Here is a 27,995-nt window from a genome sequence, read left to right as displayed (position 1 = left end):
TTTAACCTTTGAACATGTGCTTCTGCAAATAAAATCCAGCCTTATTTTGTGTACTTAACAACTTCTGATTGGAAACACATAGCAACCTATAGCAAGCATGCTTTCAGTAAACTGGAACAGAAATGAGGCAGATCTTCAAAGTAGTCACTTATCTTCCTCAATAACTCTTCTACATGTAAACAAGATAAAACAGGTCATTTTGCCAGATCCCTCACTCTCTGAATGATCTTTAAATAATTTTCAAGAGAAAGAAGTTGTGTTCAGATAGATTTTTCTTACAGTTTTCTTGAAGGACTTCTTTTTTGTTTGTTTGTTTCTTTTTAAAATTCTCATACAGAATCAAACTATAGCACGGAAATGTAATTAAAAGTTAGCAACGAACTTGATCCTGCAAAACCCTGGGGCCAGGGTTTTGTGCACTTAGCTAGAGCTAGGTCCCAAATTACTATATTTCAGAGCTTCCTTTTCTATTTTTACCTTTTCCAATTCTAAATCTGGAAGATTTCACTGATTTTTCCCTAGTATGCAAACTTACTTCTGTGTTTAATGGGTCAGTTTGAGTTTTTTTTTTTTTTTTGAACCTTTCTGAGTCTCTTTTAAGTGTCCTGTGTATATGTGAACTGTATGTAAAGTATCTCTAGCATTTCCCTCAGTAGACAGAATAGCTGTTCTGTGCACTTCCAATTGATTCCTCTTTTGGACATATGCAGTGGGTATCTCTTTTGGGAAATCGATGTTTTGTTTTGGTTGCCATGCTCATCAACATGGGTGTTAAATCACTTCTGTTCGAAAGTGCCATTTGTCACGTTCTACTTTCCATAATGTGTGGAAATCTGTTGCTGAACTTTGAATTGTAGTTTTCTTCATCTCGTTTGGCTGTCTTACCAACACAAAGCTTAAACCTACTGTTGCTGGCAGCACAATGAAAGGGAAGAGTGGGAATTTTACAGTGTAGATGTGCATCCATTTTAAGTTTACTCTTACTTCATGCTACCCTTCTCACAACCAGAAAATGGTAAGTAAAACCAAGAAACAGTGAAAACTGCCAGCTCCCTGAACCATCCTGGTTTTGCCATTCTCTACTTTTTCTAAGCATTTTTACTGCAATCCTGCTTTTAAACTTGATATTACAATTCAGTAACAGTGTTCATGAAAATCTTCATGTTCACTTGCTACAGTAGCTGATATCACGTTGGAAAAAGATTTTTGAAAAAAGTCATTTATTTTAATGTTCTGTATATACAAAGTAATTTTACATTACGAACATTTTGATGATCTAATAGTACTATTTGTTATAATTAAGAAAAAAACAACAACACAAAAACAAAAAGAATGTAGTGCCTAAATGACTTAATGCTTCTAAGTCTTATTTGCAACAGTGTTGGAGATATTTAGTAGGACACCTTGCTGGAAATTTGTGAGGGTAAGCATCCTAAATTTCTGAATCCCTTTTGACAAAGGGCAGTATGAGTTTCCAAATTACCTGGGTGCTGTAAAGATGTTCCCTTTGGAGCCAAAAGATACGAACTTGCAATTGGTAGTCAACTCAGGAAGTAGGTATCTGGATTATTTTTAAGTGGTGATTATCTTCCACATTCTGCGTATTATAGAGAAGATCGTCACTTTGGGAATTGAGACATCCTATTTTGATCCTCAGATGACGGTTTAGGAGCTGAGTATTAGGTGCCACTTAGAAATTGGCAAGAGCTTGTATTCAGGTAAAATATTTTTGCTTTACCTTCTGTTAATGTAGCTTTTCAGCGTTTTTTAATGTCACAAGAGTTCTGAAAAGCAGTCCAAATGTAAAATTAGTTGAGCGCAATTATTGCATCTCTATCCATGGGTTATGCTGTCTAATAAAATGAAATCACTCTTTTAAATACCTACAATTTTAAAGAGGATTTCCCCCCCCCCCCCTTTACTATTTGTTTAGGATACAAAATGAGTTCAACCTGATTTTTGTTCTAACAAAAATGAACTCAGGGCAAGATTCACATTTCCAGAATGTTTTTGAAACGTTTATGGTAAGACTGAGTGCATGTTTATACCAGCATATGGAGCATTGGAAATCATACCTCTCAAAACCAAAAAATTTCCAAAAGCTCCTCCTTGAGTTTTGCACTTAAAACACAGTTGAGTGTAGCCACCACAACCCAGGCTTTCTATCAAGTGGCTCAAAACATTTAAGACAGGTTTCCGCTTATCAAGATCCACATGTAGAGTCCAAGAAAGTGAGACTGGCACCTGGAACCTGTGTGAAGATTGAAGGAGAAGGAATATACTCCTTGCCGAGGGGCGAGGCACAGAGCACTTGGCATTAAGCCACCGTTAATGCCCCAGCAATGTCATATTGCTTGAGGTCTGGTTTGTGCCTTTTTTTTGTCTGCAGCATAAGGTAACAGATGGCCATGCCTAGTCCTCAGCTCTCTTCCCTCCCAGTGCCTACCCACCTGCTGCGTGGCTGGAGGGAGGCTTGCCTTGTGCCACGGGCAGCACGGCATCCTCTCGCAGAGGCTCTCTGCAGCTGGGACTCCTGGCACACAACAGCTCCATTGCCTTTGGGAACTCGCACTATCCTGCAGACCTGGCAAGTGACTCTTGATTTACTGAACTTGAAGTTTACGTGCACAGAACTGTCATGCTGGGGACTCCTGCAAAACAGCACCAGATGTCCTCTCTCTTTCATACCATAGTGCTCTGTGTACTGGTAGTTTATAGCGTTAGTTAAGCAGTAGCTCTTCAGGCAGCCTTACTGAGAGGCCACTACCTGCTGCAGGTTCCCGCTGTGCTGCAAGCCACTCATTGGAAGCGGAGGTGGAGGAGGTGGAGGTGGAAATAAAGAACTGGACATTTCTGAATGAGTCTGTTGGTCAGGAGCTGGCATTGGGCTCACTGAGCCAGAGTCACTCTGCATAGAGCCAAGATTGCTGCCGTCAAAATGAGTCATTTTCTTCTTCATTAATTTTCTTTCTTTGGCTCTGCGATTCTGGAACCAGATTTTCACCTGCAGAGAAGCACAGGAAATTTTTTTTCAATTGCTAATGGACTGCAATGTGGTCCTTTGTGTATAGACTCAAGGGGCATAAGAGGGAAATCAACTGCATGAGGACCAGTGAGAAAGGCAGTAGCAAACGGAGACAACAGAGCTGTTTGCTTTTTTCACACAGGTAATCTTTCCTATCTGGTAATAAGTTGTTTAGCTTGATAAACAATTTTTTAGTGTTATTCTTAGGAGGTATTTCTTAATGGAATGAGCTTTGATTTTTTTTTTTGGGGTACAAAATCTAATAGAACAAAATCTCATGCATCACAGTTACGGCCAAAAGAATCTGAGAGTATCTTTACATTGAAAACTGTACGTCCTAAGCCAGAGCAACTCAAAACTTGTTATTGGCCTGTGCACTGAGGCACAAAAGCTTTCCTGCTTGGATGCTGAACATTAATTCCTTTGTTCCACTGTGTAAGCCAATGGAAATAAACTTCTGAGCAGAATGTCACCATGGGTACACGTTATTTCGAAGTGTTATGGAAGTGGTGCCTTAACAGCTAAGTGCCTTTTATTGCCTGTGTAGACGGAGCCAGAATCTGCTGCTGTTTCCCACACAGTCCGTAACTTTATATCATAGTTACTGCTCTGTCACAGAAATGCGATCTTTGGGAAGAGATGAAGCAGCTGTCGAAGAGTTTCATGTTTTTTGATTAGGACGGAACAAGTGAGGATATGAGATGAAGCTGACAAGTAATACAGCAGAATTTGTTCAGGTGTGAAAGACTGACTGTTCTGTGGCAACTGAAATGTCTTTGGGCATGAATTCCCAGCGCTGAGTTTAAACAAGCGTGTGCCTACTATTTATCCTTGGAAATGGCTCCATGTTATATGTAGTCTGCATAATGGGTCAAGCTATCACATTCAGACATGTTGTTTTTTCTTTTGCTGTTCAGATGACAAAGGAAGCACTTTTGTCAGTATGTTGCATAATCCCCCTCCCCCAAATCTGTGGTTTGCTGAGAAATACTGATTTGTTTTCTTTTCCTTTCTAGCTGCTTAGCAAAGGATAACTAGGCGATGATCAGAAAGTGGGTAAAACAGTAAGAAGTGGTAATATCTGTGGTTACTAAAAGAAACCTAGTGGTGAAGTCCCGCAAAACATCTTAAGGAATCTTGATGTGCTTATTCTTGAGCCATTATTATTCCCATTTTCCAGCTGAACGTGAAGATTTAAGATGGACGTAAAAATTGTAAAAATTTGAACTCAGGTTCCTTAAGTCCAAGGCTATCGTTTCAAACACTTGTCAGTTCATTTTTTTGTCGTAGTTTCTGGAATATCACTTCAGTAACAAATGATGTTCTGTTAAACCTGGCTCGAATACTCTCCAATATCCTGCATTGGTATTGTGCTGTGGTAATTTTTATGCTTTTTGTGCTTTGCCCATTGTTTGCCAGAATGCATGAAAAGATGAAACAACCTAAAACCCAAACTAACATCTGATTCAGAATTACCCTCTGTGTTCAGCATTATCTGCTTTAAATTTAGAGTTTTATTCTGATTTGTTTTTAAACTAGGGGTGCAGACCTGCAGCAGTGCTGCAGAGAGATGTTTTAGTAGGCATTTCAAGGTTGAATACCAATTACCAAACACAGGTAAATACAAATCTGTAATGTTAGACTAAAAGCCAACATGATCAATTGCATCTGAGTTGTTCTTTACCTGTTGCTCTCCTTTCTTTCAGTATTTTTTCCACTGTTCAGTTGTGTAAGTAACCCTTCCCCTTGAAGTCTAATTTTCTCTCTTCTTCTCCTCACCATCTCTTTATTTCTGTATCCTTTCTATTTTAGAAATCCTTCATTATACCACTTATTTGGTACTAGATATCACATTTTTCCTTTCTTGTTTAAGCATTTTTCTTTGTCCTTCTGTCTTGAGACAATCTCTTCAATGTCCTGGATGGGATTTTTGGCATAGTCAGGGACAAAAAAAAAAAGCTTTTTTAGACAGTGTTTCAGGTTTTAGATTCAGTGCAGTGCAGCTTGGGATAGGACAGTGTGTGTTCAGCCATATTCATCCAATGGAGTTTAATTTTGTGCGAAAGATGAGTAGTGGGAGTATAGATGAGATATTTCCTCCTTAATCTTAAATTTTCAAGAGTGACTTCAGAGATGCAGTCTTTATGCAGTGGAATTAATTTGATTTATGAAATATTGATGATGAAGAGCAAATATTGCAAAAACTTTTGCCATGTTACCCTGCTAACATGCCAAACAAGCCCTGCTACATGACAAAAAATGTGTTGTGCTTTTTTGTATCACCACTTCTAATCTGCTAACAAAAGGTTTATCAGGAATTATCACCCCTCAGGGAAGTTTCACGTAAATATTGTTGGCTGCATACAGAAGAGGGTCTTCATTTTTAAATTCAGTCTTAATAATGAAGTCATTATTAAGATTTAAGCAGCCAGCCAGAAAACAAATAGTATGTTCTTTATACCCAGTTGAAATAATTGTAATTTTCAATATATACTTGCATTCAACAACAAATCGAGAAGTATTTACAAAGTATTTGCTTCTCCATTACTGTAAGCTCTTCCAGTGTGTGTGTGGTGTGCAAGACAAGTGCAAGAGGGATGCACAGTGCTACAACTAGGTGGATTTTGAATTGTCCCTGCTCAACAGAGCCCTTAAAACAATGGTGACTCAGGCATAATCTTCAATGAATGGTACTGAATAATAACTGACTGAGGAAAATGGTGTGGTGTTAGTTATTCATGTTGCGAATAGGCCAACAAATGAGCATATTCTCCCCCGAAATCTGTTCATGGAGATCCTCTAATAAAGCTTTTAATTTTGCAGATCACTGCTTCCTTCAGTGTACGGCATCAAGAAACTCCCCAGTCAAATGGGACAGAACACATGCTCAGCTCATTTTACGAGTGTCTTTGTGGAAGATCTAGCTTGGTACCTTATCTTGGTTTGCATGAGCCAGGGGCCAGGTTCCTGCTTTGCTCTCACAGGAGGTGGCACACGCACTGCAACTGCTTGAGTGAAGAACATGGCACTGAATGGCTCCAGAGCAAATTGTATTTATCTTTTGGCCTGGAAGGATTGTTTTAAGTTGTGGGAATGCAAGGGGAATTTGGAAGGGATGGGAGGAAATAGGGAGGAAAGGAGCAGCAAGAGTGCAGGAAATTATTAACGAAAGTTTGGAGGTAGCGAAGGAGACAAACACCTTCAGTGTCCTGAACATAAGTGAATTCATCACTTATATTTTGTAGCTGCACCCCTGCTAAGGCTGACCTTGTTGAAATCAGTAAGAGTTCCCATTGACTTCAGCAGAACCAGGACTTTTGCTTGGAAGTTTTGCAAACTTTCACCCTCCTACCACTGCCTCAGCTGAACCAAGACCTCCGGGCAGCATTCTGTTGATATTTTCTCAGAACAAGGCTGTTGGACTGGTGTTCGTGTTTGTGTTGTTGCACGGCTCTCTGCTGTCATCATGTGAGCTGAGCTAGAGCTGATGGGATCATTAGAAAAGAGTAGAAAGCAAGCCGGCAGGCCATTCAGCAGGATAGTTTGAGTTCCTTAACTGCAAAGGGAACCCGGTCATGTTGGTTATTAGAGGCATTAGCATTTCTGTGTTCTTAACCGGTGTGGTTATCTCCTCATCAGCAATAATAAATGTAAAGGAAACTCTGAATGGGTGATCCATACTCTACCTGTCTCTCGGAAAGTCTTAGGTTTGCAGCAAGTTCAGACTTCCTCCTGATTGTAATGTATCTGTTGTAATGAAATTCCTTCTCTAATTCTAATCTCTGATGATCAGTGTAAACCACTCGGTACTTCTCTCTTGTTCTTGTTTTACCTGTTTTGAAAGAAGAACACATTGCTTCAAGCTAGAATTTTTTAACTTCAGTAACATAAAATATCTGACTTTGCATTTGGTAACGTTTGTGGGTATTTTAGACTATGCACTTACCCCAAGTGACTCCCTTGACTGTAGCGGACTTAGTCGTGATTTACAGCACGAGGTTCATACCACCAGATTTTGGGTTTGCTCCTTAGTAAATAGATGGTAAACTGGTGCTCATATTCTTTACTATCCTTGGGTTAACATTCGGGAAAGGGAAGGTGTTCTTGTTAGGAATGAGGAGCCAGGAAACCTGGGATCTGTTCCTAACTCTGATGCAGGCTTCCTGCATAGTGTTGAATTGCTCTGTTTCTCTGTTCTTAAAGCTGATAAACTGCCACCTGATTTAGAGAGAAATGTGGAGGATATTTAACTGCATAGAAAATGCTGAGAGCTTCCAAACTTCCTCAGTTCCAGTTGCTAGAAATACTCATTTGATATTGTGGTTGTTAGTGCAGTTTGGTGGCTATGTTTTTCCTTCAAATCTAGCACTATCTATCCACAACTTGATAATAGTTCAAGGAATAGTAATAGAGATTTTCAGATGACAGCTAATTAAAAAAAAAAAAAAGATGAAAGGAAAGCAGTTATTTTAACAAAGGACATTCAACAAGGCTAGAACGGCAGCATCTGTTCTTTTGCAAGCAGCAGCGCTGCATCGCTTCAGATGTGGGTACAGCTGACTGAAGCAGACATGGCTCAGCAGTATCTGGGTCATTAAAAGGTAACAGCAAATGATGTGAGCCAGTGAACATGGATGCAAGTAGCTGAAACTTATCGATTCCATACAGGGTAATTAGTAGGGACAGAAGATGTTGGCAGTAGTGAAACAGAATTGCGAATGAGAGAGGCTGCTGATGCTTTCTTTCTCACTCACCTCTTCTCTATTGTTAATACCCATTTTAGGCAATCAAAATATTGGAGATCAACAACTGCTTAAAACCAAGGCCCCTGAGCCCTGCTTTGAGGTCTTCCTACATTTTGGAAAGATCAGATCATTTTTGTGCTAAGACCAACGTTACAGGGTTTGCTAATAGTGTCTTGCTGGTTCGTTTTCTGCTTTCTTGTCTGTCTATATTCATCTGGACAGTTCTTCAGATGTAAATATTTCCTCAGTGAATTGGGACAGGGAATGTATTTGTAGTTGGTAGTTTTGGCAGTGTGTTCCACAGCAGTACTGCAGTTTGTGAATCTCCCTGCCCAGTAGGTGAGAACAACACCATTGGAGCCAGGTTCTCTCAGATCGTGCACAGAACTGGAGGCATCTTGTGGCTTGCTGCCTGTAACAGCCTGGTAGTGCTGCAGATGTAGCCTAGCTTCATACAACAGCACTTTATTATTGTCTTAGAGGTTTGTTTTTTTTTTTCTGAAAAAAAGTATGCATGCCCAACTTTTCCAAAAAAAATAAAAATCTCAGACTCAGATTCATAACACTTTCACTCATAATAACAGTAATTAATTTTGAATGGAGATCACTGAAATAGATTTTCAGACAGGCGTTGGTAAAATTTCAGTCTCTGAGTAGGTCACTATGGCATGCCACCACAGAGCAACCAGCTTCCCCCCTGCAGGAGAGAATAGCTGGAGGTTTCAGGTATCAGCAGTATCAAAGGCCTGATTTCTGCCCAGCCCATCCTTCCAGCTTCCCTTGCTTTTGAAGTTTAAGTAGCACCCAGAGATCAGAATTCAGTCTACAACAGTGTAGCAGAATCTGGAAGTACTTTATCCCTTAATTCATGATTTTGTTTCATGAGTTAATGTTTTTCCCCCGCATGCCCAAGGAGGAATAAAGTCTCATTGTTTTCATAGCTGAACATGTATAAAGTTAACATTACCTTCCACTTGTTATCTACATGTGTACACCACATGGTAATGACTTAACCATGTCACTCCTTTCTCTTCCAGCATTTGACAACCAGTACTTCGTTACTTGTAAGAATTTTTGGCTCACTCTGGTACTATTTATGTTACGAAGTTCTTCAGGTACAGATCCTTTCTGTATGGTTTGTATTGATCCTGGATGCAGAGCTGTGTGCACTGTATAGCATTGGAAATCCTGGGCACTGCAGTGCTGTAAACAAATATTGTTATACCTCTGGTTGTGGACAATAACCGGATCACCCTATGGGACAGGCTTTCTCTAGGACTCTTCCTGGGCTTGTAGAACATGGTCTACATCAGAATTTGGTCCTTCAGCTTCCGCACTCCGTGCTGTTCAACCCTGGGAAAGCACTATGTATTAATAGTGAGTTTACAATGATACGGGCATTTCTAAACTGTCCTGAGGTCATCGGTGTGCTTAGTTGGAATGTTTCAGGAGGAAAAATAAATTGTGCCTTTTTGTGTTTCTTGCTTGCTTTTGCCAGGGTTTCTACTCCTTCCGTGCAGCCAGAAACACTTCACCCAAATCTGTTAACTTCCCTGTGAAGGTTCTGCTGTGCTTGGCTAGGTTAGACACTCTCATTTCAGTAGCATTTCTGCCATGGCAGAACTGTAGTGAAAAGCAGAATTAGCCCAATTATGTTTACCCTGCTAATCAAGTGAAAAGTGCTGCTAATTTTGCAATATTATGGTAAGAATTTTAAAGTCCCTGAAGAACAGCAGTTTAGTGCAGTCCACATAAATAGTAGAACATTTGTTTTCATTCATTCGAAGTGTAAATTGTTTGTTTAACATATGGTCATCTGTGGTGCTTTAATGCTTTATTTGAAATTTTTTAAGCTTTTGATCTCTCTAGTCTGGTTTTTGGTTAAGATTTTCCTCTTCAAATGAAAGTTTGGGGTCATTCTGTGGGACAAAATATTTAAAATGTTTCCTTAGTCTCCTTTGTGTTTGTTAAGATGGAGTATACAAAGGAGCAACAAGGTGATCTTATCTTCAGCTCTATTGTCATTCAGAAGCCATAGACAAATATCAGAAGCTTTTCTGTTGCCAAAACAAGGTGGTAAACTTTGAGATATACCTTCCTATTTCTGATTTTAAGTGCTTAAGCCCTTATTTGAGTAGTAAAGGTTGTTTTTTTTTTTTCTTAAACTGAAGAAATTAAATGTATGCGGAAAACAGAACTTCCATAAAATCTTTCATTGTTGTATGAGTTACCTTTCTGTTTATTTTGTAGTAGAAATTATAATTTCTTCTTCCTTTTTGAGGGAAGATTAGGAGCTTTTGCACCTAGTTTATTTCTTTAAAGTAAGGTAACAAAGTAATTTTTAAAAATGGAAAGGGAAAAGGAGAACACTTTCTTCCTAAAAGTCAACAACAGCCTGAGAAATCTGAGGTCTTCTGAGAAGGTGCTTCTAGTTTTGGCAGCGCCGTGTTTTACTCCTAGCGAGACATGGGTAAGGTCCTGATGTTAATGAGAGACTTCCACATGCCTTTCCTGGATGCTGGGTTGGAATTACTCTGCATATGTCATTTGATTTCAAAGGCAAAATACATTTTTATTTATTTTCCAAGGTTAACAAACAACAGCACTAAAAACCTATTGCTAAACAGTTTAGGACTTTAGCCTCTGAATTTCATCTGTTAGACAGAACAGATCCACGGTAGTGCATTCTGCCATGAATCTTGCAGACTACCTACTGGTTTTATTTACAGCAATGCATGTTATTTTAGTATTACCTGAGTAAAATCTGAGGTAGAACTAATGGATTCACCCCAGAGACAGCAGAAGGATATTTTTCACTTCTCAGACTTGTTTAGTAGATGATGACTGAATTTAATGATCCAATGATAAATGTTAATGTTTTAATCCAATCCTTTAGTCAGATCCTGCGTATTTTACTCAGGTGAGTGAACAACATTTAACTTTCTATGGTCTTAATCTTTTATTAATGACAGGTTGTCATTTTAATCAGCAATATATTATCAGTTTTATTAGGAAAGTGTTGTCGTGGCCAGTCATACCATGGAGCTGCAAGTGGTTGGAGGGTTTAGTGGTAGTTCAGTGGAAGAAAAAATAAGGAGCTTTGAAGTAACTGCCTTTGCAGTATGACTGCCTCTGTGCTAGAGAAGCAGATTTTCGGCTTTTGAACTATTTAAGAAAAGTGAATTTTGTCAAAAAACAACAACAACAAAAAACACAAAACAAAAAAAAACCAATTTTACCCATGGTGACTGTTTAAGACTGCCTTTGGAATAAGGAGAAATAAGACATTTCAGGCTTAAACTATCTCATGTAAAGTTTTCTAACAGTCCTGTTCTATCACACCCACTTCAGCAATTTTTGTGACTGGCCAAGTTCTGAGTTGGGGGAAGGGAACAGCTTTCCCATTGGCCATAAAATTCACAGAGTATTTCTTCTGAAGACAATAAAGCTAGGAGAAGGCCTCTTTATTTGCTGTGAAAATCATCACCCTTTCCGGCAATATAACTCCTGAAGAAAAAAGGGAGAAGGAAGAGACAAGACTGCATATCAAAGCAAAGAGAAGTGTTAAAAGGGTCTGTTGCCTCAATATGACAGATAGGCCTCAAAACTGAAGACAATGTAGGCCAGGAAAGGAGGAAAAAAAAGCCACCATCAGACCTCACAACTAGTTTACAAAGTAAAATAAATTAGCATGAGAACTAGCCCTGGCCCCTTTTTCAGTGCCTTGTCTCTTAACTGTTCAGGAAAATCCTTCATCTTCCAAAATTGACATTGTTCCTAAAATCCACCAGCTACCTAATTTAGACAGGAAATGTTGTAGTACAGAACAGTGTCAGATTAACCTACAAAGAATCATAATTTCAATAGTTTAATATTGTTTCAGAGGGAGTTAATGTCTGTACTGGATAGCGGGAGGTCAGCGCAAGTCAGCTCAAAATGTAAAACAGTTTTCTGGCATGAAGATATGCTCTGTTCACTTCTACATCTTTAGGTTGGCTCAGTATTAAGAGAGAGATTAGTGTTAGTTTTTGCAGTTGTAATGAAGGTAAGGACCACAGGAGCTCAGGCCCCAGAGTGTGTGTTGGTTTTTTCTTTTTTCTTTTTCGAGGGGGAGACTATTTGCAGATATTCACGCACTTTAAAAGTTAGGAAATGAAAGGGCCATATTCACCCTAGGGAAATTTCACTGACTTCATTGAATTTGTGAAACAAAAGTAATTTAAATGAGTCTTGAAGAAGGACAGTGTGTTGCACATGAAGTTCTGTAGAGTTTAATTTAAAAATACGCACTGCCATTCTATTAGAAAATGTTACATGGGTCTGATTCTGTATAGTGTGAGTAATCGTCTTCCTCCTGCAAGTCTTAGTGAGATGAGGGGGACTATTGTGAAGGTGGATGCATGAAGGTTTGTGAAGCATGGTGAAATTCTGTGTTTGTATTTTCTGACGGGTCTTGATCATAATTTCTTGTTGTACGTATTCAGATGACTCATGGAGAAAAGGACAAAGTAGTATCATAGAATCAGAACCTGTCAATGGACTGGCAGGATTTTCCCCTCTATGCTGTTGACTCCTATTTAAAGTGCTAATAGTTTCAATTTGGAGTACATTCTGGTATTCTGTAATAAAGCTCTTGCCAAATTCTGTCCTTCACTTTGTTAGTGTAAACTATTCATCTCTGTCATACAGAAATAATTGAACCCAAAGCAGAATCATTTCTGTCACCTTTAAATGATGATTGGTCACACTGCTCTGGGTGCATTTTGTTTGGCAGAAGGGAACAAGTGGCCAAAAGCGTAGGCAGATGTCTAAGTGGCAAGGTCAGGAAAAATCCCATTGCCCATCACTGTATATACTAAGAAGCAAGCAATTAACTGATTTTACTTTTTATTTTTTTTCCTAGGGGTGTGTTCTTTAGAAATTCAAAATTTTGCAGGAATAGCTTCTTAAGAGGCTTGTTTCTCTTTCTTAGATTTGAGGGGATATAACTTCTTCCTCCTTCTAGATTTACAGTGCATTGGGTAATGATGCTGTCAGCACCTGTCATCATAATCAGAAAAATTGTCAGAGTAAACTTTTATTGAGCAATGACTGGGGTGGTGTCATGTACAGGAGAAGTCTCTGCTCATAACTAGTTTCCCTCTGTTTCTGTACTTGCTCCCTCTCTCCTTAATGGTAATATAGGTTTAGATCTGAAGATGTACTTTCAGCTTTGTGAGCTACTTCTCACTGTTGCTGAAACTGCTTGGTGCTTACCTATTCAATCTTATTTTGGGCATGGTTTTATGCAGGTGTATGTTATTTCCTTACAAAGGCTAAAAGTAAAGTCTCATCCTATATGCAGGGTTGCATACCTCTGTAAAAATACTGAAATCAATAGAAGTAGATTTTGTAACTTGGTCAAAGATGGATTTATTGTACTTTCCATCAAAGAATTTGCCTGTAATTATGCTTTGTGTGTACGTGAATTGCCATCTCAGATCCCTAGTTGCTGTGGCTTTGTTCTTTCCTCTGTTGCAATTGCTAGTTGCCTTGGCTTTGCTTGCTCTTTCACAATGGTAGTTTAGGAAGGGAGATGGGCAGTGTAAGGGTTAAAGAAGGGTCTTTTTCCACTGGTGCTATTGAATGAAAATACTAAATAGCCAGTGTTTCCTCCTTCGAGCCTTCTGAGTGAAAACACACTTGCTTTCTCTTGTATCCTGAACACCCTCAGGAATTCAGTGACCAGGCATTGGATCCTATGTGCATTGTATTTAGGATCAAGTCCTACTCCCTCCAGTTCCAAAGCTGCAGAGAGGGATGTTCAGACATTCTCCAACCAAAGGGAATGGTGGATGAAAGCCTGATTAGGTGTTTTCTGTGGGAAATGCATTCCAGCGCTGCTAAGTCAGCATGACAGTCTTGCATTAAATACTGAGATCTTCCAGTGGTTTTAAGTAGCATAATCTCATGAGCTTTACTTAATACTAGGTAAAGACATGCTTTTATATTTGATGTTTTTAAAGTTACATACAGTAAGATTTAACTTGAAATCATTCTTCTTTTGTTCCGTGTAAATTGTTTAAACAATAATGTGAAAAGATCCATAGGATATGAGGCAGTGACAGAAATTTCAGTCAAGTGTTTTGTTTGTCATTTGTCAGGTTGTGAGGCCACAAAGCACCAGTAAGAGAAGCTAACCGTGAAACCCCTGGAGATGGAAATGTCATTGATTCTGGGCCCTGTTTCTGTAGCTGCTACAAGTCAGACTACCCAATGTAAGTAAACCCATGGAAGGAATCTCTCCTGATCCTAAAGGGATACGATTACAGGAGCGTTTCTTGAAGATGTTCAGGAACATCTTGCAAAAATTACTTGTATTAATAATAATTGTTCCCATAGTGAAATCATATTATTGATGACTAGTATATTGCAACAAGTAATGAACAAATAATAAATGTTATTTCTATAATTTTTTTGTGACTTCAGGTAAATCTAAACCTCATTTTTTCCATCTTTAAGAATCACAGTTCATATCTGTTTCACAGAGAAGAAAAATAGCTAATAAACAACAGAAGTAATTCCTCTGCTCTTGCAGAAATTCCTAATGTTTTTTTCCAAAGAGACAGAAGGGGGTAAAGCTGCAGTTTAAATCCACAGGAACAAGAGGCAGGTAGGTAAAGATGAGATGAGAAGTAGTGTTTTTTGAGCAAGTATGCTGCCATCTGTAAATCATAGGGTTTGTGAGGAGAAATGTCATTGTATAAATAAGGACTACTCAAAAGTAAACTGTCTTTGCGAGATTGGCCCCCCTCTTTTATCTTTCCTTAGGTAGCATTCAATGAAGAGCAACTAGATATAGGTAGACATGGATACTAAAAAAAACAACAAACACCCCACAACCTATATTTGTTATATTTGCCACAATTTTTACTCACCCAGAGTAACAACGTACTCTGATTGTTCGGTTGTCCTCTATGGACTCCCTATGAGCTAAAGTTGTATTCAGCAGGAGTAAGTATGGCTCAGTCTGTCCACACACATTAGATGCATTATTTTAATATAGACAATTTTTCTGTTTAGTTGCTTTCATTTTTGCAGGGCATGTTTTTAAATTAATTGCTTCCCTCTCAGAGATTGATTCAGTACTGTCTTTGAAAACCATCATTTGCAGGCATGTGTGGAACAGAGCTGGGAGGGAAGAAGGGCTGAAAGGAAAGGAACCTTCCTGAGATGTAACACTAAAATCCTGTGAGCATCTCTTAAGGGGAGGTACTGAGCATCCTTATTTCCTACTGATGTCTGTGCATGTAAAAGCTGCTCAGGACCTCAGAGGATCAGCTACTTTATAGCGGATTGTGTTCTTTTCAGGCAGTTTCCCCTCTTGCTCCTTTCCTTCTCTCCTTCCTTGTTTGATTATTATTTTTTCTGTTGATGCAAGGAACAGAATTGTTTTAAGTAGGTTTAATAGTTATATATTTTTTGTATTACTTCCCTGCTTCCCACAACCAAAGTCTTTTCCTCGGGCTTCATGACTTATTTTTACTTGTTAAATGTGACTGAAGCTTTTTTTCTTTAACTCATCCACTCATACGCATCAGAGGTTGACCCATCATAATATTAACTGATTGTGTTACCATAGATCTTTATATTTCTGCATGTTCTGAGAACTGCTGCTACAAAGTGTGGCAAGCCTTTTCTTTCTTTTTGGTCCTGTTTTTAAAGCCTCTCATCTTGCAGACACTTCATTTCAGTGTTCTGAGGTTTAAGAGGTTGTATCTAATACAAAGGTTTCTTTCCAACCCCAATACTATATGTATTTTACTTGAACTTTTCATATCTGCTCTAGAAGTTGAGGAAAACAAACAATATAGATGGTGGAGAAATATGATACTTTCATCGTGATTTCTTTCTACAGACATGCTTCCTCCTTTAAATCTATAGGACCACTATTAAAAGCAATTATTTGATGTCACTTTTTTAACATATCCTAAGTGAAAATACTTCACTGTCAAAGGACACTGCTCTTCATTTGTTTCATCAGTAAACGTCAAGAAAGAAATAAGAAATCATGAGCTGATCAAAAACAACATCCAAATATAGAACCAATATTTAACTGCTAGCAAGAGAATTGTTCAGAGCAATTAGGATCTTTTTTTTGTTGTTGTTAAAAATGTATGCTTTCCTCAAAACACGGTACCTGGCGGCAACAACAACAACTCAGCACAAAACCAACCACCCAAAACAGAGAAATAGCATCTCAGCATAGCCTCTCTGCCCTCATACCTGTAGAAGTGGATTGTACTGTTTTCCTCATCCATTCATAAGAGCTGTGCCTTTGGCTGTTGGGAGAGATTTGCTGTGCATTAATTGTATCTACAGGAGGTAACCCCCCGGATCCAGCAGGATGGAGGGAGCTGTAATCAGCAGAACTGTAGGAGACCTGCCCAGGAGGCGAGCCATTGATCTGTGCAGCAGCCACCGTGCTGGAAGGTCCTGGGCCATAAGCGTTCCAGTCCTCCCTCTGTGGGCCATAGTGGGATCCCCAGGTTCCCGCAGGCTGTCCGTGGTTGTCCAGGGCTGGCACATGGTGGTATCCCATGTAGTCTGAGTAGGGGGGAGCAGATGCGAAGTTTTGCACTGGCAGGTTGTTGTTGCTGCACCTTGCAGGTCCTGGATACATGCTGGTTTCTTTATCCAAAAGGTAACTCACATACATGATGCTCACAGCCTGGCTTTGTCTTGCTGGGACATCCTGCTCCTCGCAGGGTTTGTTTGATCTCTCTTCCCCTCCTCTTTCTTTCTCTGTCTTTTCTAGCCCTGACTGGCTCTATAAATGACTCATGCTAGCCCTGATGTCCCTTTACTACACATGATTAACAATGGTTTTACCAGGTGCTGGTGGTAACAGTTTACTAAGGTCCTGCCTGATGTCACAGATAACTGCCTGCCCCAAAATTACATTTGCATTCAAATGAAGGGCTGACCATGCAGGCAACCCCACCTTGCTGCTAGTTCTAGTGCTTCCTTTCTCACAGATCCTTTATGTATTACCATCCTGGTTCTATACTTTTTGAATGTAGTTTGAAATCTCCTGGTCTTCAAGCAGAATTGCATACATAGTTAACCAATAACCGTTCCGACAGTAAAAGTAGTATTTTACTCGAGCAATGCACATCAGAATCTAACTTCAGGCCTTAGTTATAGTTAGGTAAAGCCTGGTATCTGCGAATCCATTATTTCTGTTGTTAGAATGTGTTGTAATATTTTTATCTGAAAACAGAGGACTGATTCAGTCTTTAACTGCATGAGCACGCCTCTTGCCTTCAGCTCTTAGTGCATGTGGGAGAGCACTTGCAAACCACAGTAGTCCTGCTGATTTTAACATTACAAAGGATATATAAGAAGTCTCATAGTCATTTTGAGCATTTGTTCATACGAATAGTCTTGTTGATTTTAGCAAGCCTATTCATGAGCTGCCTGCTTGCCACAGTGATTGAAGTTTCTCTATTCCAGCTTACAATGTTAACAGAAAGAGAGTCTGTTATTGAGAGAATGCAGAATTTGTCACTTTCCCCATGCTTATGTCTTGTTTGTGATATTGAAATGAGTAGTAGTTTTCCCTAAATGTTTTTCTGTTCTCATTGCTGTGTTTGTTCACAATAAGTAGCACTTTTTCTTAGAAATATGGGAACAAATTCTAGCTTTTTAGCTCACAAAAAAAACAGTTTCTTAAACTTCAGGAGCAACCCTATGTTAGTAAGTACCAAGTTCCTAAGAGATTATATATAACCAGGAGTGAGGGGAGAAAGTGTTGATTTTTTTTTTTTTTAATGAGATAGATACCTTAGCATTGTCTCTTAATGAGAATTTACTGTTTTCATTCCTGTTCCTTTAATGATGTGGTACTTAATTGCACTTTTATTAATGAACCAACTTGTTAAAGGGATTTTTTTCTTAAACAGGTGCAAAGTATGATGAGTTTTTTCTTTGTTCAGAAGTGTATTTTTTCTTTGAGTGTCTTTTGCACTTTAACACCAGTTGAACTTACAGGTTCCTCCTGCTTCTCAGGAGGAAAGAATCACTTTGCACACCTGACAACACTGTTGTTTCCTTTTGTGAGAATGGTGTCCTTAGGCTGTAATCACAAGGTGGTTAGCTGTGCTTCTGGAAATCTTTTGTCTCTTAATATCATGGCTAGTTGGTGAAGCACAGGTTTCTGTGATTGTTTCAGTATTTGTTAAGATTTTCATATTGTGTGCTTTTGTAAAACTTGTGCTCTTGCATGTCTTGTTTTTTGTGAGCTTTGGAAGGAGCATGTTTTGCTGGCATGATTGTTGAAAGGTATTTTAAAAACATTAGGTAGGGGAGGTTGGCAGAAACTTTTTTGTATTTGCATATGTGAGCTGTATTCAGTTTACAGATGTGCAGCAGTTGGTCATTCAGAATGCCCAAGTACAGCTGCTGGGGTGGACTCACCAGATCTGGGGAAGTCACTAATTATTGCATTGTGTCTGAACAGCTTAATCCTCCTACATCAGCAAAATAAATCATATTAATCTAGCTACATTTTGGGGTGTCTGGACAGCCTGTTTCTGTAGTTAACCAATGCAACGGGATTTAAACTCTGCAGCATGATCTTATATATACCTTAGGATTTTTTTACTAGAGTATTTCACTCCTTTTACTCAATCATTTAGAAACACACATCAGTGACCAGTGAGGTAGTTTGGTAGCCCTCAAGTAGTTACAAAAAAAAAGATTCGTTACAACTTTGTTTTAACCTGATTTTGATTTCCTTTCCTCCCTTTCAAATCTGTTGAAGATGCATCCTTTGAAGCATTTCTGAACCTCTCCTGAATGCAGGTGTACCAATAAATCAGCTAACGGAAGAAGCAGCATTTGCTCATTTATTTTAGCACTAGTTGTAGCCCTCCAGCTGTCTGGAAGATATTCTAGTTCATTTGACAAAACTCTTCCTGCAGGCCTTAGCTCCCTGATATACCAACAGCTGGAAACACTGCTGAAGAGCTGGGGTCTCACTGCATAGTTTAGATCTTGATGTGCCCTTCTTCAACGTCCAGGAATGTTGGATACACCAAACTACAGCCAAGCAAACATTCTCTATCCTATTCTGTAATCCATTGGAACATTACTACACGAGAAAAGTTTTTGCTCCGTTTTTTTCTATAATGGTATAGTTTGGTTTATGCAACTAGAAAAAGTAAAATAGTGTTTATTCACGTTTATTAGAAAAGCAGTAATTATGACACACATCTTTTGACACTTTAAACTAGTATGTCCTTATTGACATGGGAGAGGACTTTTTTCCTTGTTCCATACTGCTTCAAGAAAGTACTTTATAACATATGACTTCTAAACTGATACTGTTTTACTCTTCTGGCCAAGTGCTGTGACCACTAAGAAGGAAAATGTGCTTTCTTCAAATTCCTTAAGTTGATCCCATTTCAGGAAGTTATATTTTGCTTCCAGTTAGCACCAAAATTTTCGTTTGTATCACTTGAATCTAGCCTACTAGGTGAAGCACATCTTTAGACATACATGTTTTTCAGCTTCTTGGTGGTAGGTAAATAATAATGCTGATATAGTCCATGTAAAACTAAACATTTTCATAGGCTCTTAAGCAAACACAGAGTACAAAAATATTTGGATTTGAATTGCTTTTCATAGTTTCTAGCAAGAATATCCATAACAGGTGTCTTTTTGGGGAGATCAGTCTATATGTATACCAAATCCTTTGTAAATACACCATTCTTCACTCAGAACCTTTTTGGGGGGAGGGTGGGGAAGACCAGAATTTTCTCGAGTCAGTTGTTACATCTATAAAGTCTACACAGTACTATATGTGTAGAGAATTTGGAATACAAAATAAGCACACTATTTAGGTGAATAAAGCCTATTGTCTTGTCCAGTTTCATAGAAAACAAATTCATTGTTTTCTGTAGGAAAACTATTATTCTGTTCCATAAGTTGAGGATAACATTCATGCTTATGCTTACTTTTTTCTCTATGTTCTTAGTGATATGGTTTAGTGTAGGACTTGTTAGTGTTAGGACAGAGGTTGGACTAGATGATCTTGGAGGTCTCTTCCAACCTAGACGATTCTGTGATTCTGTTCTTTTTGTTTTTGATACTTGCTATGTTTTTCTGGAGGTCCTACTCAATGAAAAGGATACGTAAACATTTTTATTGAACACTTATTTACAAGAATTATTTATGTAGGGTAACATTTTGAAACTCTGAAAGTTAGTTTTGAAATGAAACTAAATGTTTAAAATTACAAATATTTGACATTAGAGGTAAAACAGAAGAACAGAAAATAACTAATCCACAACCAGTTTCTCCTGTGAAAGATTTTCCTCCTAGTATGTGTATTTTGTGTGGAGCTGGCTGTTAAACATTTAATATCTATTAGAATATACTGATACAGTACATTCATACATGAAAAAAAATCGCGGTTCACACAGACATTCAATAGGTATTTCATGGCACAGCGGATGCCCAACATTTGTGTGTACGTTGATACTACATGCGGCAAAGTCTAGAATTTGGAAGTAAATTGTGGATTTCAAACTGGGAGGAGTTTTGATTCAGAATATTAGCCTGTTTTAAAGAAAATTGCCAATGTACTTTGAATTCTGAACTCTTTGTCTCCAATTTGGTGATTTTCTGCTGTTTTGTTAATAATCCTGCACTGACAATTCTGAATTTCATTTTGCTGTTCTGAATAAAGCTCTTCACAAAAAAAATTGTTTTAGTGCATTGTGCAGGAACAGTAGTTGCCAAGTACAAGAGAGGCCCATTGAGAGTGGAAGACGACGTAAGAAAGCAGGGATCAGTCTCTTTCCTAATTTTATTTTCCCTATATTTTGAAAGATATAGTAATCCCAACCTTCTGTATCCTGTTCAGCTTTTCTTGACTATAATGTAGCAGAGAAAAAGGGTAGATTCTGATCTAAAATATCTGGCTTGATTGAAAACTACCTTGTATATTATATTGCAGTTTCACTTGCTAGAGGAGTCCAGTGGAGGTCTGGCACATTAGAAATGACACTGCTTTGTCTTTGATTTTTAGAAGCACATATTATAGAGCAAATAATGGGGCTTATTTATGAAGGCTAAACAAAAAACAATAAATAGCATCTAAAATCATAACATACATTTTATTGAATACATGCAGACTTTCTTCATTCTTTATGAACAGCAGCACTAAGGCTAGAAAAGGCACTTAAGGTAGACTTAATTGCATTATAAAATATTATTTTCCCTTCTTAATTATTATGTGATAATAAATCTCAACCATTATCAACATAAAAACCAGGTTACTCCAGTTTGATTTGCGAAAAAACCAAACCCAGATCTAATAAATAAATTGACAATTCTGTGTTCTGAGCTCATGTTGAGAAGCCAAAAAGTGAATGGAAATGAGAAATCATCCTGAATTGTCAAAACTTTAAGGTTTTGAGATGAGCTTAAGATACCTTTATTGTATGGCTTCTCTGAGATACATTTTCCACTTCTAAGTTTGAATAGGCTTTATAGTCTGAGGTCGAAGTAGCGTCCACCATAGATACGGGTTGGGAAAGCATCTCTTAAGGTGGTTTTATCCAATACTGCAGATGATGATGTGCTGGTTGTGGTCAGAAACTAGGCAGGAATACTGTATTGCCCCAGTCCATTTTGATTATTCCTGTTCTGCTACAACAATGGATCTCCAGGGACTTCTGTTGCCCTAGATCTTATAAAATGTCATGGATCTGCTAAGCTTTCCATGCTGACCTGTTTCAAATTGCAGTGTTGTCACTGTCCTAGGATGTTGGTGTTCTACACATCCATTTTCTTATCTGAAAGCTTAGAGAAATTTAGTAGCTCATTTTAACTGTTTTAATTCTACTGAGCTTTCTTCTTTTTTTTCTTATTTTTTCCTCTTCCCCAAGAGTTGCAGCACTCATTTCTGAAGATACGTTTCAATTGAAAATAGTCTTCCAGTTTTAACACTGATTCTTTACTCTCGTGAAGCAATGGGGACAGCTAGTGGTCAGCTGGCTGAATGGCAAGAAGGTATTTCCAATAAGATTTTCAATGACTGTCATTATTCAGATTTCCAAGTTCAGGGTCTATTCTGTTCTGTACAGGACAGGATAGGTAATGATAGTCTTGTATCATTCAGGTTTAGTATATTAGTTCCTTCCAGTAGCGCCTTAAATTGTGTGATTCTTATCTGTCACGTGCCCAGAAGCAGGAAGCAGCAAAGCTAGTGAAGAACTCTGGGTTGAAACTTGGGTTATGTTGCATGGGTTTTTGCCATGCTGTGTGATTAACTGAAACATCTCTTTTGAAACCTGAAGTGATGCAATTAAGGCACGTGATAGGCTTCTTAAAGTTAGCTTTACAAGTGATTTTCTGTATAAGAGAGTACTTAGAGCTGTTATTTACAGCTCAGTATGTGAGCATATAGGGCTGGCCTCTGTTAGACTGTAATGTATATTACGTTGCTCCGTAATGTAATATAGCATCTAGTCAGAATGCTGGCATTTCACACCCACTTCGCGCTAGTAGAAATGTCTTATGAAGTGATAGCAGTGAAGAACGAAGAGCAGGACATTGGTATTTTAATCTTGTATTCTTTAAGGAGTAGCTGTGTTTCTAATATATTTTCTGCGTTCAGAGGTATAAGTGCTGTTAAGACTGATGCCAGCTTCGAGGATGGCACTGCTTCTCTGTCTGTTGTGTCAAAGAGAGAACTGACATATCTCAGTAGGTAGTACGATGTAGCAGAAGTAGGTAGAATGAGGCTGATTCTCAGTGCTGTTAATTTGTTCAGTTACCTTGGGCTACCTGGGTAATCTATTTTAGAGATTAATATGGCATGCAGAAGTAACACATGTGACCTCATGTAGTTTGATGTAATTTAATAAAAGCCCCCAAAGAATATATCATAATATATATAAATAATTTAATGAATGACAAATAAATGCCTGTATGAGGAGTGTGTAATATGAATTCTTTTTTTCATCACTTGTGAAATGAATTAGCTAACTATTTTGACTACGGTAGCCTTTAGGATGGCTAAAACAAAAGACAGTCTCATAAGAACACTGAAAATGATATTAGTTCTGAAAAGAAAATCTCTTTTTCTAACTGTTGTTTTCAGGATGCTCTGTGCTTTGAATTTTTAACACCTTGCACTGTGCTGGATCTCCTCAGGGTGTGTGAGTCATGCCGTTATGCGATGTGATTGAAAGTGATGAAATCCTTGAAGCCTGACTTGATAAGTCACTGCCGAATGTAGGAAGAAACCAAAGGGGTCTGCTCAGTAAACTTTCCAAAACCAAGTACAAACAGATCTAAAGCCCATCTTTACCACTTTGGTCTATTTACACATTTGCCATTTTTGTAGGACCTCAGCACAACGTTTGGCTGCTCATAGAGATAGGAGGGAAAACTTGTCCCATAGACAAGGAGCCCGCTTTTGTCAGTTCGTACCTGACATGCCAGCAGACCAGATACATAATGGAAAGTGTGCAGTCCCTGCCAAAAAACCCCAAAACTGTGGGAGGAATGCTTGGTATGAACTGAGTGGCCAGATGAGTTAAGTAAAATGTAATCTAGTGTTCCAGTACACTGTGTTTTCTGTGTGTTTGTTTATATGTGCTTAGTACTCTCCTGCTGGGTAGAAACTCATGTCTTCAGCTCATTAAAATTTAGAAAAAATCTGTTATTTTTTCATATATGGTAAAACAAAGTTAGGATTTTAAATTCTGTTTGAAGTTTTTATCTCAGTGGTTCCGAGAGCTCTGCGAACACAGGTCTGTAGGTACACGTTCTGCTCTTTGCACCATAGGTACTGTCAGGCAGTTAGCTGCTGGCCAGACTCTGTATGTGGATCATTTAGTCTAATTTTGAAATAACATTGAGGGTTATTTTTTTGTGGTTTCTGGAACTAGTGCTCTTTGTTTCCTTTTGTTCTTGAAGATATCTCTGGACATGACAGAATGTCCCAGTGTAGGTGTGACTCAGTGATCTACAGCTACATTTCATATAGCTGTGTAGTCAGTCACTCATGAGTTAAAGATAGTCACAGAAATAGCCTCTCATTAAAGTGATGTTTTCCACTAGGTGGCACTTTTAATACATAGCATAGACAGAAGCCTATGTGGTTGATTAAGTATCCCTCTTAATTGCTATTCAAATTTTTAGTTAGTAATTGACCAAGCTAAAAAAAGGATTAATGTAGTGCAGCCTGCAGCAATTTTCATAGCTCCTTTTAATACTAACATTGATTAAATCCCCACCCCCATCTCAGTGTAAAAGAGAATTAGCTCAGAAATTATCCCCTCTCCAAATGCTTGCATCCACCCCTCTCCTTTGCCTCCCCCCCAGCTCCCCAGCCCAAATAGTGTTTTCTCTCCCTGGAAATTACATGTAATAATGTTACTTAAAGAACAAGATTTATTTTATGTTTCTGGATACAACCAAAACAAAGTGCTGATGCATTCCCCACTGATAATAAACGTGAGTGGGTATCAAACATCCTTGCTTTGCTCCATGCTTCTTCTTAGTCAACTCATCAAGCTCCATTCCCAATGCTGTTCAAAGCTCTTCTCAGAATGAGACAGAAAGCTGGAGTATGCACAAATAAAATAGACCAAAATGCAAGGACACAAGTGATACTGGAAGTAAAGGACAAAGAAATAAATGACTTTGGAGAAAAAATAGCAGTTCCAAAGGGAAATCTACATAGGGACAGATACTTTTATGTCTGAAGGTCAGTTGTTTGAACTTCTCTGTTTCATTTCTGCTTTGGAGCACTTCCCTAACCAGATTTCCCTACTGCATTTCTGACACAGGTGATCAAAAATCACAGAGCGTAGGATTTAGCTACACTAAAATTCTCCAGCTCCTGTACTTCCAGTGCTGTTGCAGCTGCTCAGGAGATTCAAGATGAAAACTGAAGGAAAGAGGCATTCTTGCTCTGTTTGTGTTGAGTCTAATTTGGATGGAACAGAGTCAAGACCTAAGAATGAGAAGATCCTCAATGCAGCTGTATGATGTTTGTTGACCAAACTGAAGCCTATTGGGAAATGAAGAGGCATAGAAAAAGTCTTTATACATGTCCATAACAGAGTTGCATTGACTGATACAGATTCAGTGATCATCACCGGTCAGTTTACCACCAATAAGTAACACTACATCACCACTCAGTGCTACTGACCATGCTTATTATCCTAAATTTTGAGCATATGTCTGCATGGTGAGAGCTGAAGGGATAAAGATCCTGAACAACAGCTGAGGAAATCCAGATTCAGTTTTTAGCCTAGATTACCAAGTTTAATTTTGCTGTTAGCAAATTATTTCATCTATTTAATTTATGGCAGTACAACATATCTTGAACTGTTCGAGGGTACAAAGATGAAATTCTGTTCTTCACCATGGGCTGTAGAGATGAACTCAAGTCACGGGGAAGACTGAACTGAATTGCATCTCTTCCAAGGGCTTTTGGTATGGATACAATCACATTCTTGTCAGCTGAGATATGTGCTTTCAAGTATTAAACTTGCACATGGTCTTCTGAGTGTTTTTTAGGGTTCAAAATTTATTCAGTAAACTCAAAAAGAGCCTTTGAGCTCTTTATGTTGACTGTGCCCTTTTGAGGAAGCTACTCTTAGTAGCTTGCAGTTAGCATCATTAAAAATTAATTACGAACCAGATGAGATTATTAAAAATAAATCCTTTTGCTTCACTTGTTCTGATTAGCAGAATGTATTTCTGCGAATCCCAGTATGAACTCATGAGTTGGAAACTTTTGAGTTTGGAGTGAAAAACAAAATTTCCAATGTCACACTGAAAGAAACTCTGTTGTGGGAGGTTTGTAACCGCGCAGCTGTTGTGTAAGGTGCACAGCATTGCAGAGTTGAAGCAAAAGTTGGGTTTAAAAATTAGAATGTTGTCAGCAGTGCCTGTACTTCTTTGGGAAGGTGCCATAACTCTTACTGCCTAATGAGGGACCTTTTTGACTGTTGCCTTAATGTGCTAAAGATTCTGTGGCTGGGAGGCTGTTACTCAGTAACTCAGATCTGGTCCTCAGAGCTGGAGGGGAGTGGTTGCACAAGCAAACAGAAAAAGCGTCAAATGTTTTCTAAAAGCAAAAAATGTGTGGAAGATCCTTTGTGCTTTCCTTCCGGATGTGCTAAGTGGGAGTGGCTCTAGGTTTTTATACAAGGGCATATGGCATGTGCCCTCTTCTAAAAGGGCTGCAAGATCTTGGAACAAATAGCTTAGAAGGATTCGGATAAAGTTGTGACAATTGAGTGTATCATAAGCAACACAGTGTTTGAAGCATCCCTGTCCTTATGCTTCAAAGGACAAATTGTATTCTTCCAGAGTTGTCTAGTGTGTGGTTTACTGAAGTTTTCTCTGAAGTATCTCTGTTAAGGTTCTGATTATCTGAAAGACAACATACTCGAATAAATGCATTATTGCATTTGTTTTGCATAACAATTGTTGTTTCCACTATTACAGCTGTATAATAGTATTTCACACATTTTACAGTGCTTTATATTCAAGAAGATCGAAGTATTTTGCAGATATTTTCTATCTTTATACTTCTAGCAGCTGGATAAATATTTTTTCTCAAATCTAATCTGTTATGCTGCCATTTATATGACTGCTAAACTGAGCATGAGATAGTTTGGGGGTAGATGATTATCTGGATAGATACTTTTTGAACTATTTATAAAATCTCTTGGCATAATTATATTAAGAACATCTTGAGAATAAGGAGTCATGGTTAGTGATATTCATTCACAGAGCTTAACATCCTATGTACACTTTTCCTGACTATCTAGTTATTTAGCTGGCTACCACAAGTGGAACATATCTCACAGCTATTAACTAAGTTAGCCTCATAGTTCCTCTTGTAGGTACAAAAGTAGCATTCACTTTTTACAGGTTGAGAACTGAGGCAGGGAGAGTTCATCTGACAAGAAGTCAACACTTAAAGCATAACCCAGCGTCTTACCTACTGAGCCATTCTTTCTCCTCTGTACTCGTTAAATTATTACTGAGTATATGACCAGATGTTTATGATGTACTGAGGCAGTGAAGCTCTGATTATGAAGAAGTCAGTGGTGATATCCAGACTGTGGAGGGAAAAAAAAAAGGCACGTCAGAACTCTTCCATTGCATTCTGACTTCATTTTGCAAATAATCCTTCTGTAGTGGGAAAAAATACAATCCTAGTACTGGACTCTGGAAAAATAACTAAGGTATACTCTGTTGATGAAGAATTTTTTTATTTACTCCTTGGTTAGTGGGAGTGGTGAGTCTCCAAAAGATAGAGTAAGTAAAATTATAAGTAAATCTAAAATGGTATAAATCTGCCTTCAGGCCTGTTCAGGTCTTTCAACACTTGATTGCAGAGCTGTGAAGAGGAAGGTAACGTTCCATTTGGCTCACTGGACTGAACTTGAAGGTTGATAAGAAAGTCTGAACTGGCATAATTTACATGTAGAAATGTGAAATGGAGGTGAACATTGCATCAGTTTATTCTCTTATTTCAATGTCTGCAGCTGTTGACTAACACCCGAGTTTAGGTTTTGGAAGAAGTTGCCTTTTTTTGTGTGTGTGTGTTTTAACCAGACAGCATAAAATAGCTTTATAATAGGTTCATTCTTTTCTAGTGAGTCTGAAGTAATTCTCCCCTGCCTCAAAAGGCTTTAAAATGAAACACTACAACTCTGACTAGGGATGGTCCTGTGCCAAGTAAGGCAGAGATACCTTTCAGTTTTGTAACCAGCACAACAGGGCCCTTGCCAGTGTGGTAGGAGATCAAAGGATGCCGTGTGACTAAACAGTGCTTCGCGCTGACATGGCAGGCATTTCTCAGTAGCCATCAGTCATACAGAGAAAATCCCACAAATATAGACTAAACAGAATTATTGTAACAGCACCATTAGTTCTACATGGGTTTTAGGACTGAAAAGGTTCTTGAAAGTGCCTGGCAGTCTTAGTTCTCTGGCTGTCCTTACCTGAGTCCTCTGAGCAGTGATCTGTGGGGGGACCATAAGGGAGTAGAATAAAAAATCCCACTGGGGTTGGAGAGGAGGGATGCAGAAAGGTTAAAAAACAAGGGCCAACATTTAAACGTGATTATTAGTATACTAGCAAAGCTTTTCCAAAAACAAGTTTGGAGGTGACTATGAAGACCTCCAGGTATCCCACTG

The 27,995-nt window shown here is 38.5% G+C and overlaps 2 protein-coding genes across 2 annotated transcripts in view; one reads left to right on the top strand and one right to left on the bottom strand.

The window, feature by feature from the left end:
- LOC308177135 (uncharacterized protein) overlaps positions 1–27,995 on the top strand; it is a 302,639-nt gene that overhangs the window by 26,290 nt on the left and 248,354 nt on the right. The window contains exon 2 of the mRNA XM_080553912.1: positions 13,914–14,027. Within this exon, the coding sequence (XP_080410038.1) occupies positions 13,967–14,027 (61 nt within the window). The 5' untranslated portion in view covers positions 13,914–13,966. The remainder of the gene's footprint in view (positions 1–13,913; positions 14,028–27,995) is intronic.
- On the bottom strand, positions 1,168–19,212 carry LOC308177129 (homeobox protein CDX-1-like). The gene is made up of 3 exons (XM_080553897.1): positions 16,036–19,212; positions 6,712–6,857; positions 1,168–3,004 (listed from the first exon to the last, which is right to left on the bottom strand). The coding sequence occupies exons 1-3, from the start codon at positions 16,466–16,468 to the stop codon at positions 2,750–2,752; spliced, it is 834 nt and encodes a 277-aa protein (XP_080410023.1). The 5' UTR covers positions 16,469–19,212; the 3' UTR covers positions 1,168–2,749.

Source organism: Anser brachyrhynchus (genome assembly GCF_964034855.1).
Source record: "Anser brachyrhynchus genome assembly, chromosome: 13".
Taxonomy (NCBI): Eukaryota; Metazoa; Chordata; class Aves; order Anseriformes; family Anatidae; genus Anser; species Anser brachyrhynchus.
Note: the sequence above shows the minus strand (reverse complement) of the source record. Positions and strands in the feature narration are given on the sequence as shown.

What these genes read in the sequence shown, in the direction of transcription:
- LOC308177129 (XM_080553897.1), bottom strand. Translation starts at nt 16,468, where the DNA reads ATGTATGTGAGTTACCTTTTGGATAAAGAAACCAGCATGTATCCAGGA. An exon ending in AGTACAATCCACTTCTACAG is followed by an intron (nt 6,858 to 16,035) that starts GTATGAGGGCAG and finishes CTTTCAAAACAG; the next exon opens with GTAAAACAAGAACAAGAGAG. An exon ending in TAAGACTTTCCGAGAGACAG is followed by an intron (nt 3,005 to 6,711) that starts GTAGAGTATGGA and finishes GCTTCTCTGCAG; the next exon opens with GTGAAAATCTGGTTCCAGAA.